The sequence below is a fragment of the Xenopus tropicalis genome, chromosome 10 (genome assembly GCF_000004195.4).
Source record: "Xenopus tropicalis strain Nigerian chromosome 10, UCB_Xtro_10.0, whole genome shotgun sequence".
Classification (NCBI taxonomy): domain Eukaryota; kingdom Metazoa; phylum Chordata; class Amphibia; order Anura; family Pipidae; genus Xenopus; species Xenopus tropicalis.
The window spans coordinates 50,223,405-50,246,312 of NC_030686.2; the positions used below are offsets into that span (position 1 = coordinate 50,223,405).

The 22,908-nt window shown below is 43.8% G+C and overlaps 1 protein-coding gene across 1 annotated transcript; it reads right to left on the bottom strand.

Moving 5' to 3' along the window:
* Window positions 1–6,358: 6,358 nt before the first annotated feature.
* Window positions 6,359–22,396, bottom strand: LOC100493121 (myosin-4). The gene is made up of 41 exons (XM_012954187.3): window positions 22,372–22,396; window positions 20,579–20,617; window positions 20,045–20,257; window positions 19,596–19,739; window positions 19,353–19,509; window positions 18,721–18,748; window positions 17,539–17,653; window positions 16,952–17,044; window positions 16,166–16,229; window positions 15,979–16,077; window positions 15,781–15,884; window positions 15,396–15,534; window positions 15,075–15,193; window positions 14,846–14,995; window positions 14,596–14,766; window positions 14,182–14,491; window positions 13,988–14,055; window positions 13,421–13,508; window positions 13,162–13,279; window positions 12,876–12,999; window positions 12,613–12,749; window positions 12,279–12,534; window positions 11,940–12,182; window positions 11,660–11,836; window positions 11,423–11,568; window positions 11,228–11,318; window positions 10,736–11,125; window positions 10,520–10,646; window positions 10,318–10,436; window positions 9,807–10,003; window positions 9,451–9,634; window positions 9,157–9,322; window positions 8,530–8,654; window positions 8,131–8,439; window positions 7,840–8,043; window positions 7,622–7,747; window positions 7,360–7,530; window positions 7,160–7,264; window positions 6,980–7,075; window positions 6,717–6,848; window positions 6,359–6,489 (listed from the first exon to the last, which is right to left on the bottom strand). The coding sequence occupies exons 3-41, from the start codon at window positions 20,243–20,245 to the stop codon at window positions 6,475–6,477; spliced, it is 5,808 nt and encodes a 1,935-aa protein (XP_012809641.1). The 5' UTR covers window positions 20,246–20,257; window positions 20,579–20,617; window positions 22,372–22,396; the 3' UTR covers window positions 6,359–6,474.
* Between the last annotated feature and the right edge of the window lie 512 nt (window positions 22,397–22,908).

A 22,908-nucleotide genomic window follows, 5' to 3' on the forward strand; every position in this document is an offset into this window, starting at 1 on the left:
GGGGGCCTAGCTAGAACTGGGATGATGGGGGGCCTTGCTAAAAGTGGGATGATGGGGGGCCTAGCTAGAACTGGGATGATGGGGGGCCTAGCTAGAACTGGGATGATGGGGGGCCTAGCTAAAAGTGGGATGATGGGGGGCCTAGCTAGAACTGGGATGATGGGGGGCCTAGCTAGAACTGGGATGATGGGGGGCCTAGCTAAAAGTGGGATGATGGGGGGCCTAGCTAAAAGTGGGATGATGGGGGGCCTAGCTAAAAGTGGGATGATGGGGGGCCTAGCTAGAACTTGGATGATGGGGGGCCTAGCTAAAAGTGGGATGATGGGGGGCCTAGCTAAAAGTGGGATGATGGGGGGCCTAGCTAAAAGTGGGATGATGGGGGGCCTAGCTAAAAGTGGGATGATGGGGGGCCTAGCTAAAAGTGGGATGATGGGGGGCCTAGCTAAAAGTGGGATGATGGGGGCCTAGCTAAAAGTGGGATGATGGGGGGCCTAGCTAGAACTTGGATGATGGGGGGCCGAGCTAGAACTGGTGACATGACACCACTCATGTCACCCCCCATGTCACCCCCCCATGTCACGTCTCTGACGCGCACCTTTATTGCCACTCCCTGACTCAGACGCAGTGATATTTACTTTTTGTATATTTATTTTTGAAAGATCAAATGGTGTTTAAACATCTCAACAAAACCCAACGGAATCAGCTTGTGTTAATAGGAGGGTATAGTTCCCCTTTAATCCAGGTTCATGCAGTGTGAGTCAGGGCTCGGTGTATAAAGTTGCTGTTTGCCCCCCAGCACTGGCCGTGTAGCTGAGCGCGGCTGTAATGGGAGCCCCTCGTACATAGTACATTCCGTGCCAACAACCTTAATAAAATTCCCTTAGCGCCATGCTGGGCATGCTGGGTAATGGGACCCACGGAGCAGCTGGCAGTAGCACAGTAATGTGTTGGCATATTTACACTTGGTCCCGCAGGAATACCGCCCCCCCGGGAAGCCGGTTAGGTTAGAATATACGGCTTGTGTGGATTTCACAGAACCTTCATCCAAATCCTTGTGTAATCGGCTTCCCAGTAGTAAATAACGGGGTCGTTTGCCCTCCAGTTAACTCTTAGTATGATGTAATATTCTGAGACAGTTTGCAATTGGTCTTCATTTTTTATTTGTAGTTTTTGGATTATTTAGCTTATTTTTAGAATTCTAGTAACTTTTGTTTTGATCAGTAGTCTAATACAATTCACAAACTGGAATGGTTGCCCAGAGCCGGGCCAAGTAGTATTGGCACCCAAGATAATGTGCCCGCAGCACTGGCCCCGCCCCCCCCCGGGACTCCTCTAACTCCGGCACTGTGGCTACCAGAGAGGGGGTTGGATAAGGTAAAGGAGAGAAGGTTTGGCTACTGCAGAAGGCAACTTGGAGCCATAACCTACAGGGAGTGGAAAATTTGACCAGAACGGTGAAACCTGGAGATCTTAGGGTCACCACCTGTCCAGTTTTCAGCCTGGTTTTTGAAATCAGTAGGAGGGTTCCCCCAGGGCTTGGAATCAGTAGGAGTGTTCCCCTAGGGATTGGAATCAGTAGGAGTGTTCCCCTAGGGCTTGGAATCAGTAGGAGTGTTCCCCTAGGGCTTGGAATCAGTAGGAGGGTTCCCCTAGGGCTTGGGATCAGTAGGAGGGTTCCCCTAGGGCTTGGGATCAGTAGGAGGGTTCCCCTAGGGCTTGGGATCAGTAGGAGGGTTCCCCTAGGGCTTGGGATCAGTAGGAGGGTTCCCCTAGGGCTTGGGATCAGTAGGAGGGTTCCCCTAGGGCTTGGGATCAGTAGGAGTGTTCCCCTAGGGCTTGGGATCAGTAGGAGGGTTCCCCTAGGGCTTGGGATCAGTAGGAGTGTTCCCCTAGGGCTTGGGATCAGTAGGAGGGTTCCCCTAGGGCTTGGGATCAGTAGGAGTGTTCCCCTAGGGCTTGGGATTAGTAGAAGTGTTCCCCTAGGGCTTGGAATCAGTAGGAGTGTTCCCCTAGGGCTTGGAATCAGTAGGAGTGTTCCCCTAGGGCTTGGAATCAGTAGGAGTGTTCCCCTAGGGCTTGGAATCAGTAGGAGTGTTCCCCTAGGGCTTGGAATCAGTAGGAGTGTTCCCCTAGGGCTTGGAATCAGTAGGAGTGTTCCCCTAGGGCTTGGGATCAGTAGGAGTGTTCCCCTAGGGCTTGGAATCAGTAGGAGTGTTCCCCTAGGGCTTGGAATCAGTAGGAGTGTTCCCCTAGGGCTTGGAATCAGTAGGAGGGTTCCCCTAGGGCTTGGGATCAGTAGGAGTGTTCCCCTAGGGCTTGGGATCAGTAGGAGTGTTCCCCTAGGGCTTGGAATCAGTAGGAGTGTTCCCCTAGGGCTTGGAATCAGTAGGAGTGTTCCCCTAGGGCTTGGAATCAGTAGGAGGGTTCCCCTAGGGCTTGGGATCAGTAGGAGTGTTCCCCTAGGGCTTGGAATCAGTAGGAGTGTTCCCCTAGGGCTTGGAATCAGTAGGAGTGTTCCCCTAGGGCTTGGAATCAGTAGGAGCGTTCCCCTAGGGCTTGGAATCAGTAGGAGGGTTCCCCTAGGGCTTGGGATCAGTAGGAGTGTTCCCCTAGGGCTTGGAATCAGTAGAAGTGTTCCTCTAGGGCTTGGGATCAGTAGGAGTGTTCCCCTAGGGCTTGGAATCAGTAGGAGGGTTCCCCTAAGGCTTGGAATCAGTAGAAGTGTTCCTCTAGGGCTTGGAATCAGTAGGAGTGTTCCTCTAGGGCTTGGAATCAGTAGGAGTGTTCCTCTAGGGTTAGGGATCAGTAGGAGGGTTCCTCTAGGGCTTTGGATCAGTAGGAGTGTTCCCCTAGGGCTTGGAATCAGTAGGAGTGTTCCCCTAGGGCTTGGAATCAGTAGGAGTGTTCCCCTAGGGCTTGGGATCAGTAGGAGTGTTCCCCTAGGGCTTGGAATCAGTAGGAGTGTTCCCCTAGGGTTAGGGATCAGTAGGAGGGTTCCTCTAGGGCTTTGGATCAGTAGGAGTGTTCCCCTAGGGCTTGGAATCAGTAGGAGGGTTCCCCTAGGGCTTGGGATCAGTAGGAGGGTTCCCCTAGGGCTTTGGATCAGTAGGAGTGTTCCCCTAGGGCTTGGAATCAGTAGGAGTGTTCCCCTAGGGCTTGGGATCAGTAGGAGTGTTCCCCTAGGGCTTGGGATCAGTAGGAGTGTTCCCCTAGGGCTTGGAATCAGTAGGAGTGTTCCCCTAGGGCTTGGGATCAGTAGGAGTGTTCCCCTAGGGTTAGGGATCAGTAGGAGTGTTCCCCTAGGGCTTGGAATCAGTAGGAGTGTTCCCCTAGGGTTAGGGATCAGTAGGAGGGTTCCTCTAGGGCTTTGGATCAGTAGGAGTGTTCCTCTAGGGCTTGGGATCAGTAGGAGTGTTCCTCTAGGGCTTGGGATCAGTAGGAGTGTTCCTCTAGGGCTTGGGATCAGTAGAAGAGTGCAATATAAATAAAGGGTAAAGGTTAGTTCCATGGATGGGCAGTTTCAGGGAATCTCCCCCAAGTATCACATTATGAAGTCATATTCTGATATCCTTATTCCCATACGAGGGGGGTAAGAAAGCCTCACTGGAGTTGGAGTAGGGAATGTGACCACTGACAAATAGTGAAACTGTAGGCTATTCCCTAAGCTGCAGTGTGGTCTGCTTGTATTGCAGAGAGTAGTAGTAGGTACAGGGAGCAGGTTAAGGCAGATCTGGATGAACAGAAAGGAAACAGTAGGTATTGATATTAAGGAGAGTATGGACCTCAGGGGGACAGTGATAACCAATCCCTGGTTGTGGGAAGAGGCTGGTTTGGATGATTGGTTACTGGCCTTACAGAGACAGAGGTGGCAGACAATGCCTGTGAGGAATATTAAGGGTAACTAAAGCCTCCGATGGTTCAACAGGAAAGGGCACCATCTGGGTTCTAGACTGACAAGGGCCTGACAGAAAGGTCTCTCTAATACAGAAGAACTTTCTAATAAGTTAATATGGCTGGGTTACTACCCCAGCAGGTCATCCCTTAGAATTGGGGCCCTACGTGAGCGCTAAATATAGTGATAGGGGAACCAGCCTCAAGGCCCCTCAGGTTGAGATGTAGAAGTGAATGGCTAATTCCAGTGGCTAAAGACCAATTGTTAATTGTCTTAAGGTGGCCATACATGGGAAGACTCGTTGGGTGAGGTGATCTTCTCCCAATCTGCCCACCCGATGCATAGAATAGAGACAGGGTAATGATCTCATTCTATTGGTGGGTAGTATTTTGTCTACTAACCCCATTAAACATACTTCTGGGGATCAAGGGCTGGGAAAAGCCAACTCATTAGTCACATATTCCATCAATTCTCTCCAATACGTGGCAAGTTGTGGGCAAGACCAAGTCACATGATGAAAGGAGGCACCCCACTTCCCCACAATTGGGGCACTTGGCTTCTGGGTTGTGTCCCATTTTTACCAGTTTCCTTGGGGGTAATATTAAATTGATGTATAAACTTAAATTGGATTAATCTGCCCCTCGGGGAAATTCAATCATGATACAGGGTATCGGTTACTTCTTCCCAGGACTCTACTGGGAATCAACTACTATCCTTCCAGTTCCAACTACTGGAAGGATAACTTGCCGCTTCATGTCGAAGGGAGAAGGGGAGGGTTGAAGAAGTGACTTATACAGTCTGGAGACTAATTGGTTGGGCCGGGGGTCACGAAGGGGCAATTCAAACAGAGGGGTATTTTAGTGCATGGTGAGGGTTGAGAATTGGGACCTGTTTTGCTTTTAATTTTAATAAATGTGGGAAATGTGTCTTCCACCAGGAGATCTAATAATTTAACCTTATGTCGAGGCCAATATAGGGAATCTTGCAAGCTGGGGAGGATTAGCATTCCCCCAAAAGGGGTAGGAAAGGTGAAATAACAGGTGGAGTCCTTCCTGATATCTTACACACAGCTCTCCATGCTCTAATGGGAGTAGTAATTGTGGAAAGTCCCCATAATCAGCGAAACTTCAGTATGGCAAGTCTCTAATAGCCTCCCATGAGGCACCAAGCTGTGCTAATAGTATCAGCCCTGGATCTTCACCCTTAGAGTGAAACCAAGAATGGATGTGATAAGATTGGCCCACTAACAAATATAATAGACAATTTTAACTGTGGTAGATCTCATGAGGCCAGGTGGCAAGAGTAGATCACAGGGTGACAAAGTCTGGGCACCCCCGATGTAGGTGGTACAGCAGGTAAACCATTTTGAAGAGATCTGAGATCTGGACAATTTTGAGCCAGATATTGGTTGGGTTGGTCTGTGTTTTTATATGATATGCTGTATGTAACATGGTAACATGAGCGTGTAGGCACGGTAGACATGGTAACATGAGCGTGAAGGCATGGCAGACATGGTAACATGAGTGTGAAGGCACGGTAGACATGGTAACATGAGCGTGAAGGCACGGTAGACATGGTAACATGAGCGTGTAGGCACGGTAGACATGGTAACATGAGCGTGAAGGCATGGTAGACATGGTAACATGAGCGTGAAGGCATGGTAACATGAGTGTGTAGGCACAGTAGACATGGTAACATGAGCGTGTAGGCACAGTAGGCATGGTAACATGAGCGTGTAGGCACGGTAGACATGGTAACATGAGCGTGAAGGCACGGTAGACATGGTAACATGAGCGTGTAGGCACGGTAGACATGGTAACATGAGCGTGAAGGCATGGTAGACATGGTAACATGAGCGTGAAGGCATGGTAACATGAGCGTGTAGGCACAGTAGACATGGTAACATGAGCGTGTAGGCACAGTAGGCATGGTAACATGAGCGTGTAGGCACGGTAGACATGGTAACATGAGCGTGTAGGCACGGTAGACATGGTAACATGAGCGTGTAGGCACAGTAGGCCTGGTAACATGAGCGTGTAGGCACAGTAGGCATGGTAACATGAGTGGGTAGGCACAGTAGACATGGTAACATGAGCGTGTAGGCACGGGAGGCATGGTAACATGAGCGTGTAGGCACGGTAGTTATGGTTACATTAGCGGGTAGGCACGGTAGACATGGTAACATGAGCGGGTAGGCACGGTAGACATGGTAACATTAGCGGGTAGGCACGGTAGACATGGTAACATGTGCGTGTAGGCACGGTAGGAATGGTAACATGTGTGTGTAGGCACGGTAGACATGGTAACATGAGTGAGTAGGCACAGTAGGCATGGTAACATGAGTGGGTAGGCACAGTAGGCATGGTAACATGAGTGGGTAGGCACGTGGTAGAGGACATAGACAGGAGAGCCTACAGGCTGAATACTCAGATCCCAAGTTGGGAGAATAAAGAGCCACACGCAAGGTCCCGTTTTGCTGGACATTTATTTGCATCTAGAACGTAAGACTACTATAGGGGCTGCTCTTTACAAAACTGCTCATATTTTATGAACATCCTTTGTAAATTGGGGTTGGGTTGGGTTTACTCTTCAGCTTTCTGAAAGAGAGAAGAAGAGAGAAGAAGTTCATCTTAGTGTAGTAATACATTCATTGGGTCAAAATAGCTCCACCTTCTTTCCTAAGCTCCTACACAATAACTTGTATGAGAAGAGAATCAGTGCATCTCTAATTATCATTGTGTATTCTTCCTGGCCAGCAGGACAACTTCCAATGACCAGTTTGCCCCAAGAGACTAAGACATGGCTAAATATTAAAGCAAGTTACCTTTCCAATATCCCGGCTCTTGGCTCTGAGCTTGTTGACTTGGGATTCGGCAATGTCGGCACGTTCCTCGGCCTCTTCCAATTCATGCTGAGCCTTCCTGAATCTGGACAGGTGGACATTGGCTTGTTCTTCCTATAAATTTGTCAGAGTGCAAAAACAAATTATGTCAAAAGAGGCGGGGCAATCTTCAAACTGTCCCCTTTTATTGGCCCCTCCACCCATGTAATAATAAAAGTAAATAGCTAACAATTCAATATACTTACAATGTCCTCAGTTTGTCTCTTGTATGTTTTGACTTTCAGCTGCAACTTGTCCACTAAGTCCTGAAGCCTGAAAACATTCTTCTTGTCCTCCTCAGACTGCAAGAAATAGGGGACGAGTGATCAGAATACATATAAATGGGCCACTTTGATATTATCCATTTGCCATTCTGCCTTCTGTACCTGGTAACTGAGCTCCTTGACTCTTCTCTCAAACTTGCGCACGCCTTTGATAGCATCGGATCCTCTCTTCTGCTCAGCGTCGAGCTCATTTTCAAGTTCACGAACCTGCGAGATGGATAAAATATTGTGATATATAAATGACAAAGAACTACTTTATATCTGTTTCATGTGGGGTTGAATGCATTTGGGGTAAATCGTACCCTGGCCTCCAGCTTCTGGAGCTGCTTCTTGCCTCCTTTCATTGCCAGCTGCTCAGCCTCATCCAGACGATGTTGCAGATCCTTCACTGTCTGCTCCAGATTCTTCTTCATACGTTCAAGGTGAGCACTGGTGTCTTGTTCCTTCTTGAGTTCCTCAGCCATCATGGCCGCCTGAGTGAAGCAGGAGAAGGCATTAGTTATATAGACTGGGGATGTCCCTGTATAATATGTGACTTTAGAAAATAAGGTGTAACAAGCTTACATCGGTGATTGCCTTCTTGGCCTTTTCATCTGCATTCCTTGCTTCCTGAACTGCTTCTTCCACCTCGCTTTGCAGCTGAGAGACATCAGACTCAATCTTCTTCTTGGTGTTGATCAGACTGGTGTTCTGTGATATTCAGAGAAAGCATTCAAGTTAATGCACACAAAACGAGTTCAGCCAAGGGAAATACAGAAAGAGTTGCCCTTAGGGAAGCTTACCTGTGAGTGGAGAAGCTGCACGCGCTCGGTGACATCAATGAGTTCCTGTTCTGCCACTTTGCGCCCACGCTCAGTCTGTTCTAGAGCAGACCTCATCTCCTCAATTTCAGCTGTCATGAGGTTATTTCTCCTTTCAACAATTGCCAGCTGCTCCTTCAGATCATCATTTCCTCGTTGTGCATCATCAAGGTGCAGTTGAGTATCCTGCATTTAAAGAAGCTGCTGTTTAACCAAGCAAAAACTAAAGAATAAAACTAATAATTAAACATATAGTTTTGATCCAGATCCTACCTTAAGCAGGCCCTGCACGTTCCTGAGCTGTTTCTGTGACTCTGCTGCTTGTCGGTTGGCATGGCTTAGTTGAATTTCCATCTCATTCAGATCTCCCTCCATCTTCTTCTTTAGTCTGAGGGCATCATTCCTGCTTCTGATCTCAGCATCCAGGGTACTCTGCATGGATTCCAGAGCTCTCTGGCTGTTCCTCTTTAGCTGCTCAATTTCTTCATCTTTCTCCGCAATTTTTCTGTCAACCTCACCCTTGACTTGATTCAACTCAAGCTGGATCCTGAGGACCTTGGCTTCTTCATGCTCCAAAGAGCCCTAGAGAAATTCATAAATATATGTAGTCATAAGTGGTTATCACTTTTTACACTTTTATATATTTTCACTGATAAACATTGATTTACTGACCTCGGCTTCTTCTAGAGCTGATTGTAAATCTGATTTTTCTTGTTCAATCTGCTTCTTGGCCTTTTCTATTTCATGAATAGTCTTTCCACTCTCAGCAATTTGTTCAGTCAAATCAGAGATCTCCTCTGCAGTAGTGTAAGGAAGGCATAAAGTAATATTTTAGTGACAAGTTGCAGCAATGGTAACACTCTGGAATGATCTTTGTAGGAAAACCTAAGACAGATATTGTGCAATAATCCTTCACAATTCTCTGTAAGGTTTATCAGTATGGTTCCAAGTAGGAAAACTAATAATAACAAAAGAGACTACCAGGACACCAGGAACAAAATCATGGTGCCCCGGGCATAAGTGGTCCCTCCTGTTCACACAATTACTTGGCCTGTACCATATAGGAAAGAAAAGGTGGAGAAAAAAGTAAGAGGGGAGAACAAGAGAAAGGAGAAAAAAGAATGAGAGTACAAGGAAGGAGAAAAAAGAGTATTAAGACAAAGCCTGAGTATACAGAGAAGTTTCCTTCTAGACCAACCAAACCCTAGTCAGGAACAGTGAGTGCACCTCAGCTAATTCTAGAACCAGACAAACTAATCCCATCAAGCCTAGGTTTGTGCAAAAGACCATAAAACCTACGTTGAAGGTTCTTATTTTCTCTCTTGAGGGTCTCCAGTTGGTCTAATGCTTCTTCATAGGAGTTCTTCATCTTAAACACCTCAGTGCTCAGGGACCTAGACTCTTTCTGAGAGGCCTCAAGTTCAGCCTGGGACTCTTCAAATTTCTGCTTCCAGTCTGCCAGCACCTATGTGAGTAAATTGAAAGACACAAATGGAAGAAAAAGTTTAAAAAATGGCTTCTTCAGTAATGTTTTTCTTTACCATATAAAAATAATCTTTTTAGTTGTATTATAATGATCTAAAGGTAATAAACCTTGTCGAAGTTCTTCTGCTTCTTATCAAGAGCTGCGCAAGCTGAGTTGGAACGTTCTACATCCACCATCAGGTCTTCCACCTCATTCTGAAGTCTCTGCTTGGTCTTCTCCAGGGAAGCGCACTTAGAGTTGACGGCCTCGATTTGCTCCTCAGCTTCCTGGAGCCGCTGAGCCAGCTTCTTCCTGTTACACAAAGTCACAAAGCTGTTTAGGATCTGTTCCATAAGAATGTGCATCAATAAACATTAGATATTTTATTTGAAATAAAAAAATACACCTTAGTTGGTGAGTTTCACCAAAGAGTTGCCAATTCAGTCAATTGCTAGTGAAATACATCTTATATATTGAAACGTACTTGGCTTCCTCCAGTTCCTCAGTGCGCTGGATTGCATCAGTCTCGTATTTGGTTCTCCACTGAGACACTTCGCTGTTGGCCTTGGACAGACTACGTTGCAGCTCACCCTTGGCTTCCTGCTCCTCTTCATATTGCTCCCTGAGTAGATCACAGTCGTGGCGGGCAGATTGCAGTCCATGGGCGAGGGCATTCTTGGCCTGTAGGGATTTGAAAGAACACAAATCTTCAAGATTTTGTAGGATCCTACCAAATCTTATCCCCTGTAATGTAAGTGTGTGTCTACATACAACATTTAGTGTATTTCAATGAGAAAAAAAATTGTCCAAAACCTTCAGATGGTGTTCCCTTCCCAAAGGCCTGTTGTGTTGGATGGCAGAGCTTCCATATAATTTATGCATCAGAATATTTTTATCCGTCCCATTATTTTTTTAACCTATGCTATACGTTCTGCTGAACTGACACCGTCCTACAAAATGTCCCTTGTAGCTTAGCTCTGAAAGGAAATCGTTACCTTTGTTTCCTCCTCCAGTTGCCTCTTCAGTTCTTCAGTTTGCTGGGTGAAAGCCTGTTTGGCTCTGGAAAGTTGAGAGATCATAGATTCTTTTTCCTCCAGTTGGCGAGAAAATTCCCCTAACAGATCAAAACAAGATGAGGTTTTGCCCCTGTGCAATTTGCATCATAATCACAAGTCAAGAACTTTACAAAATGGTTACCATTTTCTGTGTGCAGACGAGCTCTCTGAGCATTAATATCATTAATCACCCTGAGGTGCTCTTCCTCCTTAGTCTTCACTTCAGAAAATTGGTCCTCTAGAGTTCTGCACATCTTTTCTAAGTTTGACTGCAAAGAAAAGTGAATTCATATATCTTGTAGGTTACGTTCTCTGCAATAAAGATGGGCTAAACTCTGAACCTAAGCTCACTGCTTACTTTGGCTTTGGAGACAGATTCCATGTTGCTGGCCAGGTCATCAATCTCCATCTTTAGTTCACTCTTTTCCTTCTCAAGCTTCTGTTTGACTCTCTGAAGGTTGTCAATCTGTTCTCCTAGTTCTGCAACACTGTCGGCCTGCTTCTTCCTCAGAGCAGAGGCGGTGGCTTCATGCTGCAGAGTGGCCTCTTCAAGGTCACGTCTCATCTTCTGGAATTCTGCCTCGCGCTTCTTGTTCATCTCAATCTGAGCAGAGGTGGCACCTCCAGCTTCCTCCAGCCGCTCACTGATCTCCTCAAGCTCCCTGGAGAGGTCGGAACGCTGCTTCTCTGCCTTGGCACGAGCTGCTCGCTCAGCTTCTATTTCTTCTTCCAGCTCCTCAATGCGGGCCTACACAGTTCCGAACATATTCATTCATCAAACATACTCTATTAAACTAAACATTCTAATTTAGCTTAAACCTGAGCTTTTACATGCAAAGCATAAAAATACCTGAAGCTCTTTAATTTTCTTCTGAAGCTGGGCAGCCAGAGCCTGTTCATCTTCAATCTTGCTTTGCAACTGGCTGATTTCGAACTCCTTCCTATAAAGACAAATAGAAATATATCATTTGAGTGGGTTCCAGATTAGCAGTATGTTGGCTTCCACACTGGATCCTACTGAATTTATTTCTCTGCTGTTTCTTACTTTTTCACTTTTTCATCCAGCTGCTGCCTGTCATTTTCCAAGTCCATTGTGGACTCTTGGGCCAGCTTCAGATCACCCTCCAGCTTTCTCTTTGCCCTCTCCATGTCCATACGCAGCTTCTTCTCCTGTTCCAGGGATCCCTCAAGCTGAAGGAACATAAGATATTAAAGATTAAAGAATAATGGCTTTCATGGTACCATTATCATTATTATCACCCAGAATTAATATCTCTCGTACATCATCGACTTGCTGCTCCAGCTTGGTTTTTGCCTTGGTGAGGGTGTTGACTTTGTCTTCCTCAGCCTGAAGGTCATCAAGGGTCTGTTGGTGGGCTTCCTGCAGAGCTTTCTTTTCTTTAGTGAGTTTGGCAATGGTTTCATCCAGAATAGCCATCTCTTCAGTTAAGTTCTTAACCTGCATTTTTAATTTAGATATTAATTAGTAATAAGCAACACATATAGACACAAGGTACCTGGTCACTGGTCTACAAGTGATCTGGTTAGTAAAAATCCTTTACCTTGTTCTCTGTGGCATGCTTTTCTTTCTCTACTTTGGCCAGTGTCAGCTCAAGATCATCAATATCTTTCTTCAGCTCAGAACACTCGTCCTCCAGTTTCCTTTTCTTTGCTGTAAGTTCTGCATTGGATTCCTCTTCATCTTCCAGCCTCTCATTGAATTCCTTAATTTTAGCCTCCAGTTGTATTTTAGCTTTGATCAGACCTTCACATCTTTCCTCTGCATCTGCCAGACTCTCTGATTCCTGTAAATGGTTTAAACAATAAAATAATATTATTTTTTATCAAAAGTTGCTACACCATAAGGTCATTAGTAAATGTGTGTAAGATGCGCCACTTACAGATGTAACTTGGAGATGAAGATCATTCTTTTCCTGAAGAATGGCAACCATTTTCTCCTCCAGCTCCTTTCTCTTTGCTTCTGATTTTGCCAAAGCCTCCTTGGTCTTCTCAAACTCTTCCTTCATGTTCTGCATCTCTTTCTCAGACTCGGCGCTCTTCAGGAGAGGCTTGATCTTGAAATAAAGCTTCATCCATGGCCAATGCTTGACATTCATGAATGAGCGGACATTGTACTGAATGCAGAAGATGGACTCTCTGGAAATAAGGACACCCCATCAATATTTAAAAAAAATGTATCTATTTCCTTGTGATTTGGGGTGTAAAAAGAAATACCTTCTCTCCATCATCTGCCTAAACTCAACTCTCATGAGGTAACCTCTGCACATAGCCTGAGTACGAGTGATTAACTGGGCCAACCGTTCATCTCGCATCTCTTCCAGAGTACCCAATAAGCCAGCTTTGAAGAACACCTGTTGGTAAAATGTGTTGTTACCATTATTAAAGTGTCCTGCTGTAGGTATGAATAGGTATTTCGATTCACTGGTTAAGTAGAGGAGGAAGAACAAGGAATCAGCTTACAGTGTTAATTCATTTACCTTAGTGTGTCCAAATTTGTACTGCGTGTGGTCAACATCAATGGATCCAAGAAGCTTCTCTGAAGCTTTCTTGCTATCAATAAACTGCCCCTCAGGAATAGCGCTTGCATTTAGGATCTTGTAACTGTATTAAATTGAAGAGAGAAATCAAGTTTTTCAACAAATTATGATATCAATAACCTTAAGTTGAGCTAAGAACCAATGTTCTTTAGAGGAGAACCCATAAGCCAACAATTGCTCTTTAGAATCCATTTTATCAATAATGGAGGAAGTGATCAATTCTTACCGCTGCTTGAAGTCACCGTAGAGGATCCTGCTTGGGAAGCCCTTTCTGCAAATCCTAATGCCCTCGAGGACACCGTTACACCGGAGCTGGTGCATAACCAGATAGTGGTCCATGGCCCCTAAAATATAGGTTAGTAAAGGAGTATACAGTAAAACCTTCATATTTATTACTGGATATTATAAAACGTAAGGAGGTATCGTGGAATAGTCAATGAAATGTAATTCAGTCAACTGCTAAATTACCCCCTCTATTTACTTACCTGGAGTCTTTGTCTCATTAGGGATCAGGCAACGTACAAAGTGGGGGTGAGTGCTTCTAAGGTTGGCCATCAGCTTGTTCAGATTCTCCTGTAGAACAGAGGTTAGAATAATTATATTATTATTTTTATATTTATAAAGCGCCAACATGTTCTGCGGTGCAATAAATAGATTGGTTTATACCTTGAACATACAGATTTATGTACAAAAATAACCCAAGGAAAACGATTGAGCTGGGGGGGTGGCATGTCCCCTACTGCTCTTTCCTTTAGCCCTAGAGAAGTTTAGGATATGGACGTACAGTATATTGCTATGATTGCCATGGGGCTTGAGATAAATAGAACAGAGATCTCTCTTTTCCCATAAATATTGGATTAATACCTGGCAGGGGTGTCCCCTATCCTTTCTTACTATACTACTTATGGCGTCCCAACAGTATAAAGATGCTGATCTGAGAATTCTCGACTGTATTCTCTTATCTATTATCGAATACTGCATGAGTTCAGTAAGGTTGTGCCGGGGGTTGTGCGTCAATAACACTGTCCTGAGTACGGAACGATATAATTTACCCTGAAAAGAGCAGACACAGTCTGGAAAGAGGATCCCTTCTTCTTGCCTCCCTTCTTTCCACCGGTATCTACAACAGACAGTTGGATAGAAACACGTGTAATTATTGATCAGAAAGGAAAAAGATTACTCAGAAATATTCAGATCAATATCTTCTTTTTCATACTGTTATTATTCTGCATTGAGATTTCCCTACCTGCATCTGTGCCAGAATATGCAGAGTAGAGGAAGGAGAGCAGTTTGACAGAAGACTTCTGGTAGAGCCCAATGACAGTTTCATTCAGTGGGTCCTTGTTCTTGTCAAGCCAACCGCTGATGTTGTAATCCACCGTCCCGGCATAGTGGACAAGAGAGAAGTGGGCCTCGGCTTTGCCTTTCCCAGGCTTGGGCTTCTGGAAGTTGTTGGATTTGCCCAGATGTTGGTCGTACAACTTGTTCTTGAATGAAGTGTCTGTTGCCTTGGGGAACATGCACTCCTCTTCAAGGATGGAGAAGATGCCCATTGGCTACAGAAGGGGATACAAACTTACTTATTAGCACTAAATTCCTATTCAAACATTTTGTAATGCAAATAATAAGCTATTAACTTCAAGTATGGAGAATATTGTACCTTCTCAATAAGCTCAATGCAGGCGGCCAAGTCCATGCCGAAGTCAATGAACTCCCAGTCGATCCCCTCCTTCTTGTACTCCTCTTGCTCCAGGACAAACATGTGGTGGTTGAAAAACTGTTGCAGTTTCTCGTTGGTGAAGTTGATGCAGAGCTGCTCCAAGCTGTTGAACTGGTCATGAAAATATAACATTATTATTATACCAAACACTCTATGATCCATAATAAGAATATTTATTTGAATTACTTACATCAAAGATCTCAAAGCCGGCGATGTCCAAGACGCCGATGAAGTGCTGCCTTGGCTGCTTAGTGTCCAGCTGCTGGTTGATTCTTATGACCATCCACAAGAACATCTTCTCATACACGGACTTGCCCAGAGCACCCACTGAGTTGTACACCTAAAGCAGATTATGAATTATTACAGCAAACTCTAGTTCCTGGCTCTTTTATACCTGCAGCCCTTGACCATGAAATTACCTGCTGGACGGTTTGACCTTTTGTGACGAACTCATTGCCGACTTTGACCCTTGGGTAGCACAGAGCCTTCAGCAGATCTGCTGAGTTCAGGCCCATCAAATAGGCAGCTTTGTCGGCCACTGTAATATAGATTTGACAAAACAAATGTTTAAAAATAGTAGAAACAAAAGGACCTTAATTGCTGTCTGGTTCAACACTGATTTCCAGAGCTGGAAATGTGGGCAGGACTTGGTAGTGAATGACATGGTGGTAAGAAAACCCCAGACATATTTCTCATATAATATTATATCCTCCATCTTGCATCTAAATGGAATGTCTCACCCTCGGTGCCATCTGGCTCCGCCTGTTCCTCTCTTTGCTTCTGTTTGAATTTCATGTTCCCGTAGTGCATGACGGCACCAGTGAGTTTGTAGATGCCATTTTTCTCATCGTTATTGAAACCCAAAATGTCAATGGCACTCTGAAAAGAGGATGATTATTATGTAGGACAATGTCTATATCAGTGAGAGCAAAGCAGCTTTAATGAAGGATAGTTGACTTGATCTGTTTGAAAGATCTCCAAAATCTGTTGCCCTCCAGCTCTCAATTTCTCTTACCGACACCATGAGTAGTGTTTAAAGAGAGCCTGTAGGCCAACAGACCACGTTTTGGTGCAATTGAACATCTTAATGAAATCTTCAAGACTAAGAAAGAGAAAGTGACTTACATCTGTGGCCATCAGCTCCTCTTGGTCATCAATGCTAGCCACAGTGATTTCCCCTTGGCTCACGTATGGGAAGTCATATGGGTTGGTTGTAATCAGGAGCATATCTGCAAAACACACATTGGCAGGTCACTATTACTGGCACCTCGGCCGTTTGCTACAGTCTCACCGCAGGATAGGAATATCCATCAAGCCACTCACCAATCAGCTCTGGTCTCTTGTTAGACATGATCTGGTAGAAGATATGGTAGCTCCTCTCTGCTGATAGCTGGAATGTGACTCTGGATTTTTCCAGAAGATCTAAGTAAACACAACGGCACCAACATTAGGATCTGTGCCGAAGTGGGAAGTGGGTTTTGCTAGAAAAGTATGAAACCAACAAACTTACATGTTTCAATATCAGCAGAGGACAACTTTCCTGTGGTTCCAAAATGGATTCTGATGAACTTACCCTAGTTATTCAAAATAGACCAAATATTAATTGTGGTTAGAATATGAACAATGACATAAGAACTTAATAACGGAGGTTCCAAATAGATACTTGTCCATAACTTTCAAAATGTTGAGTTAATAATAATTCCTACTTAACCTCTAACTCATCTACTGCGTTGGTGGATCTATTGCACCTTCAAGTGCATCTGTTAATGCATTTAACATAGAAATAGGCGTTACTTATCAAATCTCTGCATATAACAAGCCCTCCCTTCCACAATGACTACCTGTGTCTCAAGGTTTTATATAAGGAGGAGTTTATTTTACAAAAGATTAACCTGTGAGGGTTGGCAGTCCCTAGGAGGGCCTGATCATTCACAAACACCATGTTCGCACCATTCATGGCACATTTGTGTCCCCTTGTTTCCTATAAGACTTTGACCAGTGTCAGCCTTCTGGCAGGGGTTTGGTGATGTTTTGTTTGTACTCCGGTAGGGGCAAAGAGACATCAGTACTTGTGGAGGAGGAACATGGTCATTCTACCCTCTCTCCCTCCCATGACCAAGAAGATCAGATCATCTATAGACAGTGATATCAGACAGAATGTCCAGCAGAGGTTTTCCCTTTATACAGTTTTGCTAGAATAGTCTGTCTGTCTTTGGAATTGGTGGATGGAAATCCATGGAAAACACGTAGTTGTAGAATACGTTACTCCAGTCATTTGTATGTGGGACCAACTTACAAAGCGGGAAGAGTTGTCATTCCTGACGGTCTTGGCGTTGCCGAAGGCTTCCAGCAGCGGGTTGGCCTGAATGATTTGATCCTCCAGGGTGCCCTGTAGGCAACAAAATATTCACCTTTATTGTCTTTGAGGGTTTTCATTCATCCGGGTCATGACATACTATATCTACTAGTGATAAGCCTATAAGCATTATTGTACAACAAGCATCTTACAGAAGATGTACTTTGCCGTCTGAAAGATTATGAGACACAGATTCCATGTAAACGTTCCATATGGGATTATGAAGACCACGCGGTTTCTGTTTATGGATAGCGCTCCTGGAGATATTATTATGGAAACCCACCTAAATGCATGGTTGATATTGTACTCAATTACACTGTATGGAATCATGGAGTCTGGCTTAGTGTGTGTGATTATTCAAACCCGCCAAAATGTACCGGACACACAATCAGTCCTATAGTTGTGGCACATCAGGTCCCGTATGAAGGTCGGTCTAAACTAGGTGGGTCACCTGAATCAAAATAACTATGAAAACCACCAAAAATGTTCATTCCGTGCTACCGGTTTTGTATTGGTGTCATTCTCACCTGAATCTTTCCAGGGGCGGCTTCCTCCTTCTTCTTGTCACCAATAGCTGCAATTGTTGCAAAGTACTGGATGACACGCTTGGTGTTCACAGTCTTTCCAGCCCCGGATTCTCCACTGAGTAACAAAGACAACAAAAAGAGTTGGTTCAAAATAAGTACCGAAGATATATCTGTGGTGCTCACTGTAGGGGTAGGCAGGGTCGGACTGGGGGCTGCAGGGCCCACCGGGGCTCCTGCCCCAGGGGCTCTACAGGTGCCCCCGCCGGCCCCGTCCCCTACCCCCCCTCACAGGGGCCCCCCTAACCCCCACAGGGTCCCCACATGATGTCCCCCCCCTGAGCTTGCGTAAATGTAACGCCTCAGGGGAGGAATGGTCGGGCCGGGTGGAGCGCCAGCAAGGGTCGGGTCTGGGCCGCTGGGGCCCACCGGGTCTACGCCCTACTATAGAAACTCGCAAGCTTTTAGATGGCTAATTTTTTAGGTTTCTTGCACATTTGAGTTTTTGGACCATGACTCGAATTTGAGTTTTTTAAGCACAAAAAACCTTGAGGTGACAAAAAAAACCATTCAACCATTGATAAATCACCCCCTAAATGTCTGGTGCTTTCTGACAGTCGTATAATTAGATATAACGGAGCCCCAAACCTTGTGGGGAATGTCCTGGAGCATCTACAGCCTGGTCTTTAGTCCCTATTCTTGGCCATTTTGGCCTTGGGAGAATGTTGGATGTGACACTGGGACGACTAGAGTTCATGTAGATATTAGGAGTAAGACAAAGGTAGTAACAGGGTCGGACTGGGCTGCCGGAACACTGGGAAAAATCTTGTGGTGCTCCCCCTACCCGACCGCTCCTGCCCCGATGCGTAAAATTTACGCGCTCGGGGAAGGACTTCGGGTGAGGGGCCCTGCGAGGGGGGTTAGGGGGGCCCCTTGGGGGGGAGGCTATGGGCGCGGGCCATATGGGCAGGCTATGGGCGTGGGCCCTTCACCCCCCAGTCCGACCCTGGGTAGTAAGTTGCACAAAATCACAGTTCACCCTCAGTTTTGTGCATAGTGAACCCCCTAATGATTTTGCCGCCCCCCGAGGTCGTAGGATCTTCACCCCCTATAGCTGAATGTAGTGACTCCCCAGTAAAAAATGATATATGCTTCAGAGTTACCAATTATTCATGCTATACTTACGTAATCAGGACAGACTGATTCTCACGATCTGATGGAAAAGAAAAAAGGCATCTTTATTAAAACCACAGGGTAGAACTCCCAGCACCCTCTCTCTCTCTCAGGCTTTTTAGGGGTGTATTTATTTGCTTCCCCTCGTGGTGGTGGTTGTATTGGTGGCCGTGTAATGGCCTCCTCCGCCATCTTGGCTGAGTCTTGTGTTGTGGGAAAATTTTATGAGCCGTGCTGCGACTTCGGATGCCCTCTTTTGGGCTTTGTTTTGCCCCATTAGTGCTCTTGGAGGCAGGGGCTCCCTGTTATATTCCTAAGATTCCATTCTGCTTTGTTTTGTAGACCGGGAGACCGGGACACGGAGCTAGCTAAAGGTGCATTTGGTCACATGTAGCGCCAAGCCACGCCCCCAGGGGTGTATTTATAAAAGGGTAAAACAGAGTTTGTTCTAACTGTATATTGTTAGTCATTTCTCAGATTATTTGTTAAGAAAGTTCCAAATGCATTTGAGGCACTGGATACAGAAGGTACGGGATTGGCTATGGGAACTATAAATTTGTAAATTCATAAAAGCTTTCAAATTAGTCAGGGTTATTGTAAATTTCACACTGAATGTTGGCAGTGAGTTTTACAAGGCAATTTACCAGTTAACATGTACTGATAGGCGTTATCAGAGATGGAGAAGATGTGGGGTGGGGCCTCCTGACGCTTTTTCCCACGGTAGGCATTGACCACCTCTGGGTTGTACACGGGAAGCCACTTGTAGGGGTTCACGGTAGCACAGAAGAGCCCAGAATAGGTCTGAAAGAAAGATACAAAGAGTTTGTCACCCCATGACGTCCACGGTTTGCCATTTAGACCTTTCTCTCTAGCCACACCAGACTCACGTAGATCATCCAGGCTGCGTAACGCTCTTTGAGGTTATACAGGACAGATGGTTCGTTCAAGTGGGTCATCATGGCCATGTCTTCAATTTTATCGTACTTTGGTGGGTTCATGGGGAAGATTTCATCGTCCTTCACTGTTACAGTCTGGGAAAAACACATCACAATTGAGGGATATAGAGATACATGTGAACGTATGTTATTTCCAGTTGAGGGCCCTCAGGTAAAATAATTAATTCGTTGTACTGGAATTCACCAGACTCATCTCTAGAGGGAATTTATTTCTTGATTCGAGTGAGATCTAAGATGCTTATTCTTATCAGAAAAACTAAGTTTTATACAGTAGGTATCACTGAAAGATTAAATAAATAGGAAATATCTATCACAAATCCATGGAAACCAAGTTTAGATAAAGTTATTAGGATGGAAAATCACATGTATTTGTAACTTACAGACATGTCCTCTTTCTTCACGGTGGCTTTGCCTCCCTCCTTGCTCTGGACGATGCCTTTGACGTACATCTGTTTAGGGTCAATGACGAAGACGGACGTCTTTGCATCGAAGGGCCTGTTCTGGGCCTCGATCCTCTCCTTCTCTGACTTTCGAAGAAACTGGGCAGCCGGCCCATAGGCGGCCATCTCTGCGTCGCTCATGGCCGATGTTTTCTGGGAAAACAATAAAATCCATGAAATATACGTTGTACACTAACAAAAACATGGCAACGCCCACTATTACTAACTTCCGAACTGTGAAACAATAGGGATCAATATTAATCTTTCAGGTCTCTGGGGCATCTAAGTGTAGGGCCACCTCAATTGTTGACTTCTAGGGACACGGTCTAGTCTAGTTTGGGTCCTTGTTTATCAGATATTCATCAGTTAATCTAGCTGGCTATCATTGGAAAAATTCAATTGCAAGGCAACTAATTCCATTCATCTGGGCAGTTAGATTATTATTATTTAAGGTGGTGGTCTGAGAGCTCTTACCTTGTGTGTCCTTCAGTGATGGAAAATGAAAAAGTCAAACTGAAAAAAAACCATAGATATATAAGTCTAAAGTAAATTGTAGTATATATAGGGTTAATCCATTAAATTGAAATGTTTAAATGAAAGACACGGCCGTTATTTGAAGGATAAATATCAGGTATCGTTTTGGTGTCTACGTGACTATAAGATTCTGAGGATCCTCGTGTAATCAGATGGCGAATCAGAGATATTCAGGCAATGACTAAGAAAAAGATCTTTGGTTTTACATGAAATGTATGAATAGGAATAATAACAATAAATAGGATACCAACTTTTCTGAATTTCTGAATAAACTCCTCTATATATTACAGCTAAAAAATAGAAGGGGTTGATAAATGATAAGGTTGATAAAAGATAGAATGGGTTGATAAAAGATAGAATGGGTGGATAAAAGATACAATAGGTTAATAAAAGATAGAATGGGTTAATAAAAGATAGAATGGGTTAATAAAAGATACAATGGGTTGATACAAGGTAGAATGGGTTAATAAAAGATAGAATGGGTTAATAAAAGATAGAATGGGTTGATAAAAGACAGAATGGGTTAATAAAAGATAGAATGGGTTAATAAAAGTTAGAATGGGTTGATAAAAGATAGAATGGGTTGATAAAAGATAGAATGAGTTAATAAAAGATAGAATGGGTTGATAAAAGATAGAATGGGTTAATAAAAGATAGAATGGGTTAATAAAAGTTAGAATGGGTTGATAAAAGATAGAATGGGTTGATAAAAGATAGAATGAGTTAATAAAAGTTAGAATGGGTTGATAAAAGATAGAATGGGTTAATAAAAGTTAGAATGGGTTGATAAAAGATAGAATGAGTTAATAAAAGATAGAATGGGTTGATAAAAGATAGAATGAGTTAATAAAAGTTAGAATGGGTTGATAAAAGATAGAATGGGTTAATAAATGATAGGGTTGATAAAAGATAGAATGGGTTAATAAAAGATAGAATGGGTTGATAAGAGATAGAATGGGTTAATAAAAGATAGAATGGGTTGATAAAAGATAGAATGGGTTGATAAAAGATAGAATGAGTTAATAAAAGGTAGAATGGGTTAATAAAAGGTAGAATGGGTTGATAAAAGATAGAATGGGTTGATAAAAGATAGAATGGATTGATAAAAGATAGAATGAGTTAATAAAAGATAGAATGGGTTGATAAAAGATAGAATGAGTTAATAAAAGGTAGAATGGGTTGATAAAAGATAGAATGGGTTAATAAAAGGTAGAATGGGTTGATAAAAGATAGAATGGGTTAATAAATGATAAGGTTGATAAAAGATAGAATGGGTTAATAAAAGATAGAATGGGTTGATAAAAGATAGAATTGGTTAATAAAAGATAGAATGGGTTAATAAATGATAAGGTTGATAAAAGATAGAATGGGTTAATAAAAGATAGAATGGGTTGATAAAAGATAGAATTGGTTAATAAAAGATAGAATGGGTTAATAAATGATAAGGTTGATAAAAGATAGAATGGGTTAATAAAAGATAGAATGGGTTGGCTATGAATCCAGTAAGGAGATAAGTTATGGTTTGTTGCATCAAACATCTAAATCCACAAAAGAGAAATTTGACTGCAAAAGAGATAAACCAATAATAAAAAATATAAAACATTAAAAAAAAAAAAAACTAAAAATGAAATAAGGAATTTCTGAGGAATGAATACTATTTCTATATCTAGAAATGAACGGATAAAAGAAAAATCTCCATAAGACAGATGCTTGGGCCGAGGGGCCAGACCTACCTCTAGATGCACGGCCGGGGAAGGATGGAGACGTTGCCCACCCCAGGGCTTTTATACTCTCCCATCTGCCCATCCTGCAATATTAATCTCTATATTTGGAATTTAATATTAGGAGCTCCCTTCTATAAAACCGTTGACGTTGGATGTTTTTTTTTTTTTCTCTGTTTACTGCCGTTGACCACAAGATGATACAGGATAGGTCCAGCAATAAAGTAGTGACCATATGGACAATCCATTTTTGTATAAAGTGTCTTTGGGAAACGTGTTAATGTTCCAGCGACCGCCGTCCCAATATAGAACTGGGAACGAGAGCAGACAAGCATCCCGATAGAATGTTTTACGGATAGGAAAGACATCGAGGACGATACCCATTCAGCATATTTGGATTATTGGCACCGTGACAATTTCTATGCACCGAGCTATTCAGCACCCAGATTCCTTCTCCATAAACTGCACCGAGAAAAGGCATTTTTTTGCTTTTTATTCGACAGCTGCTTCACATTTTTTGAAAAATTGCCAAATTGAAAAATGGGGGAG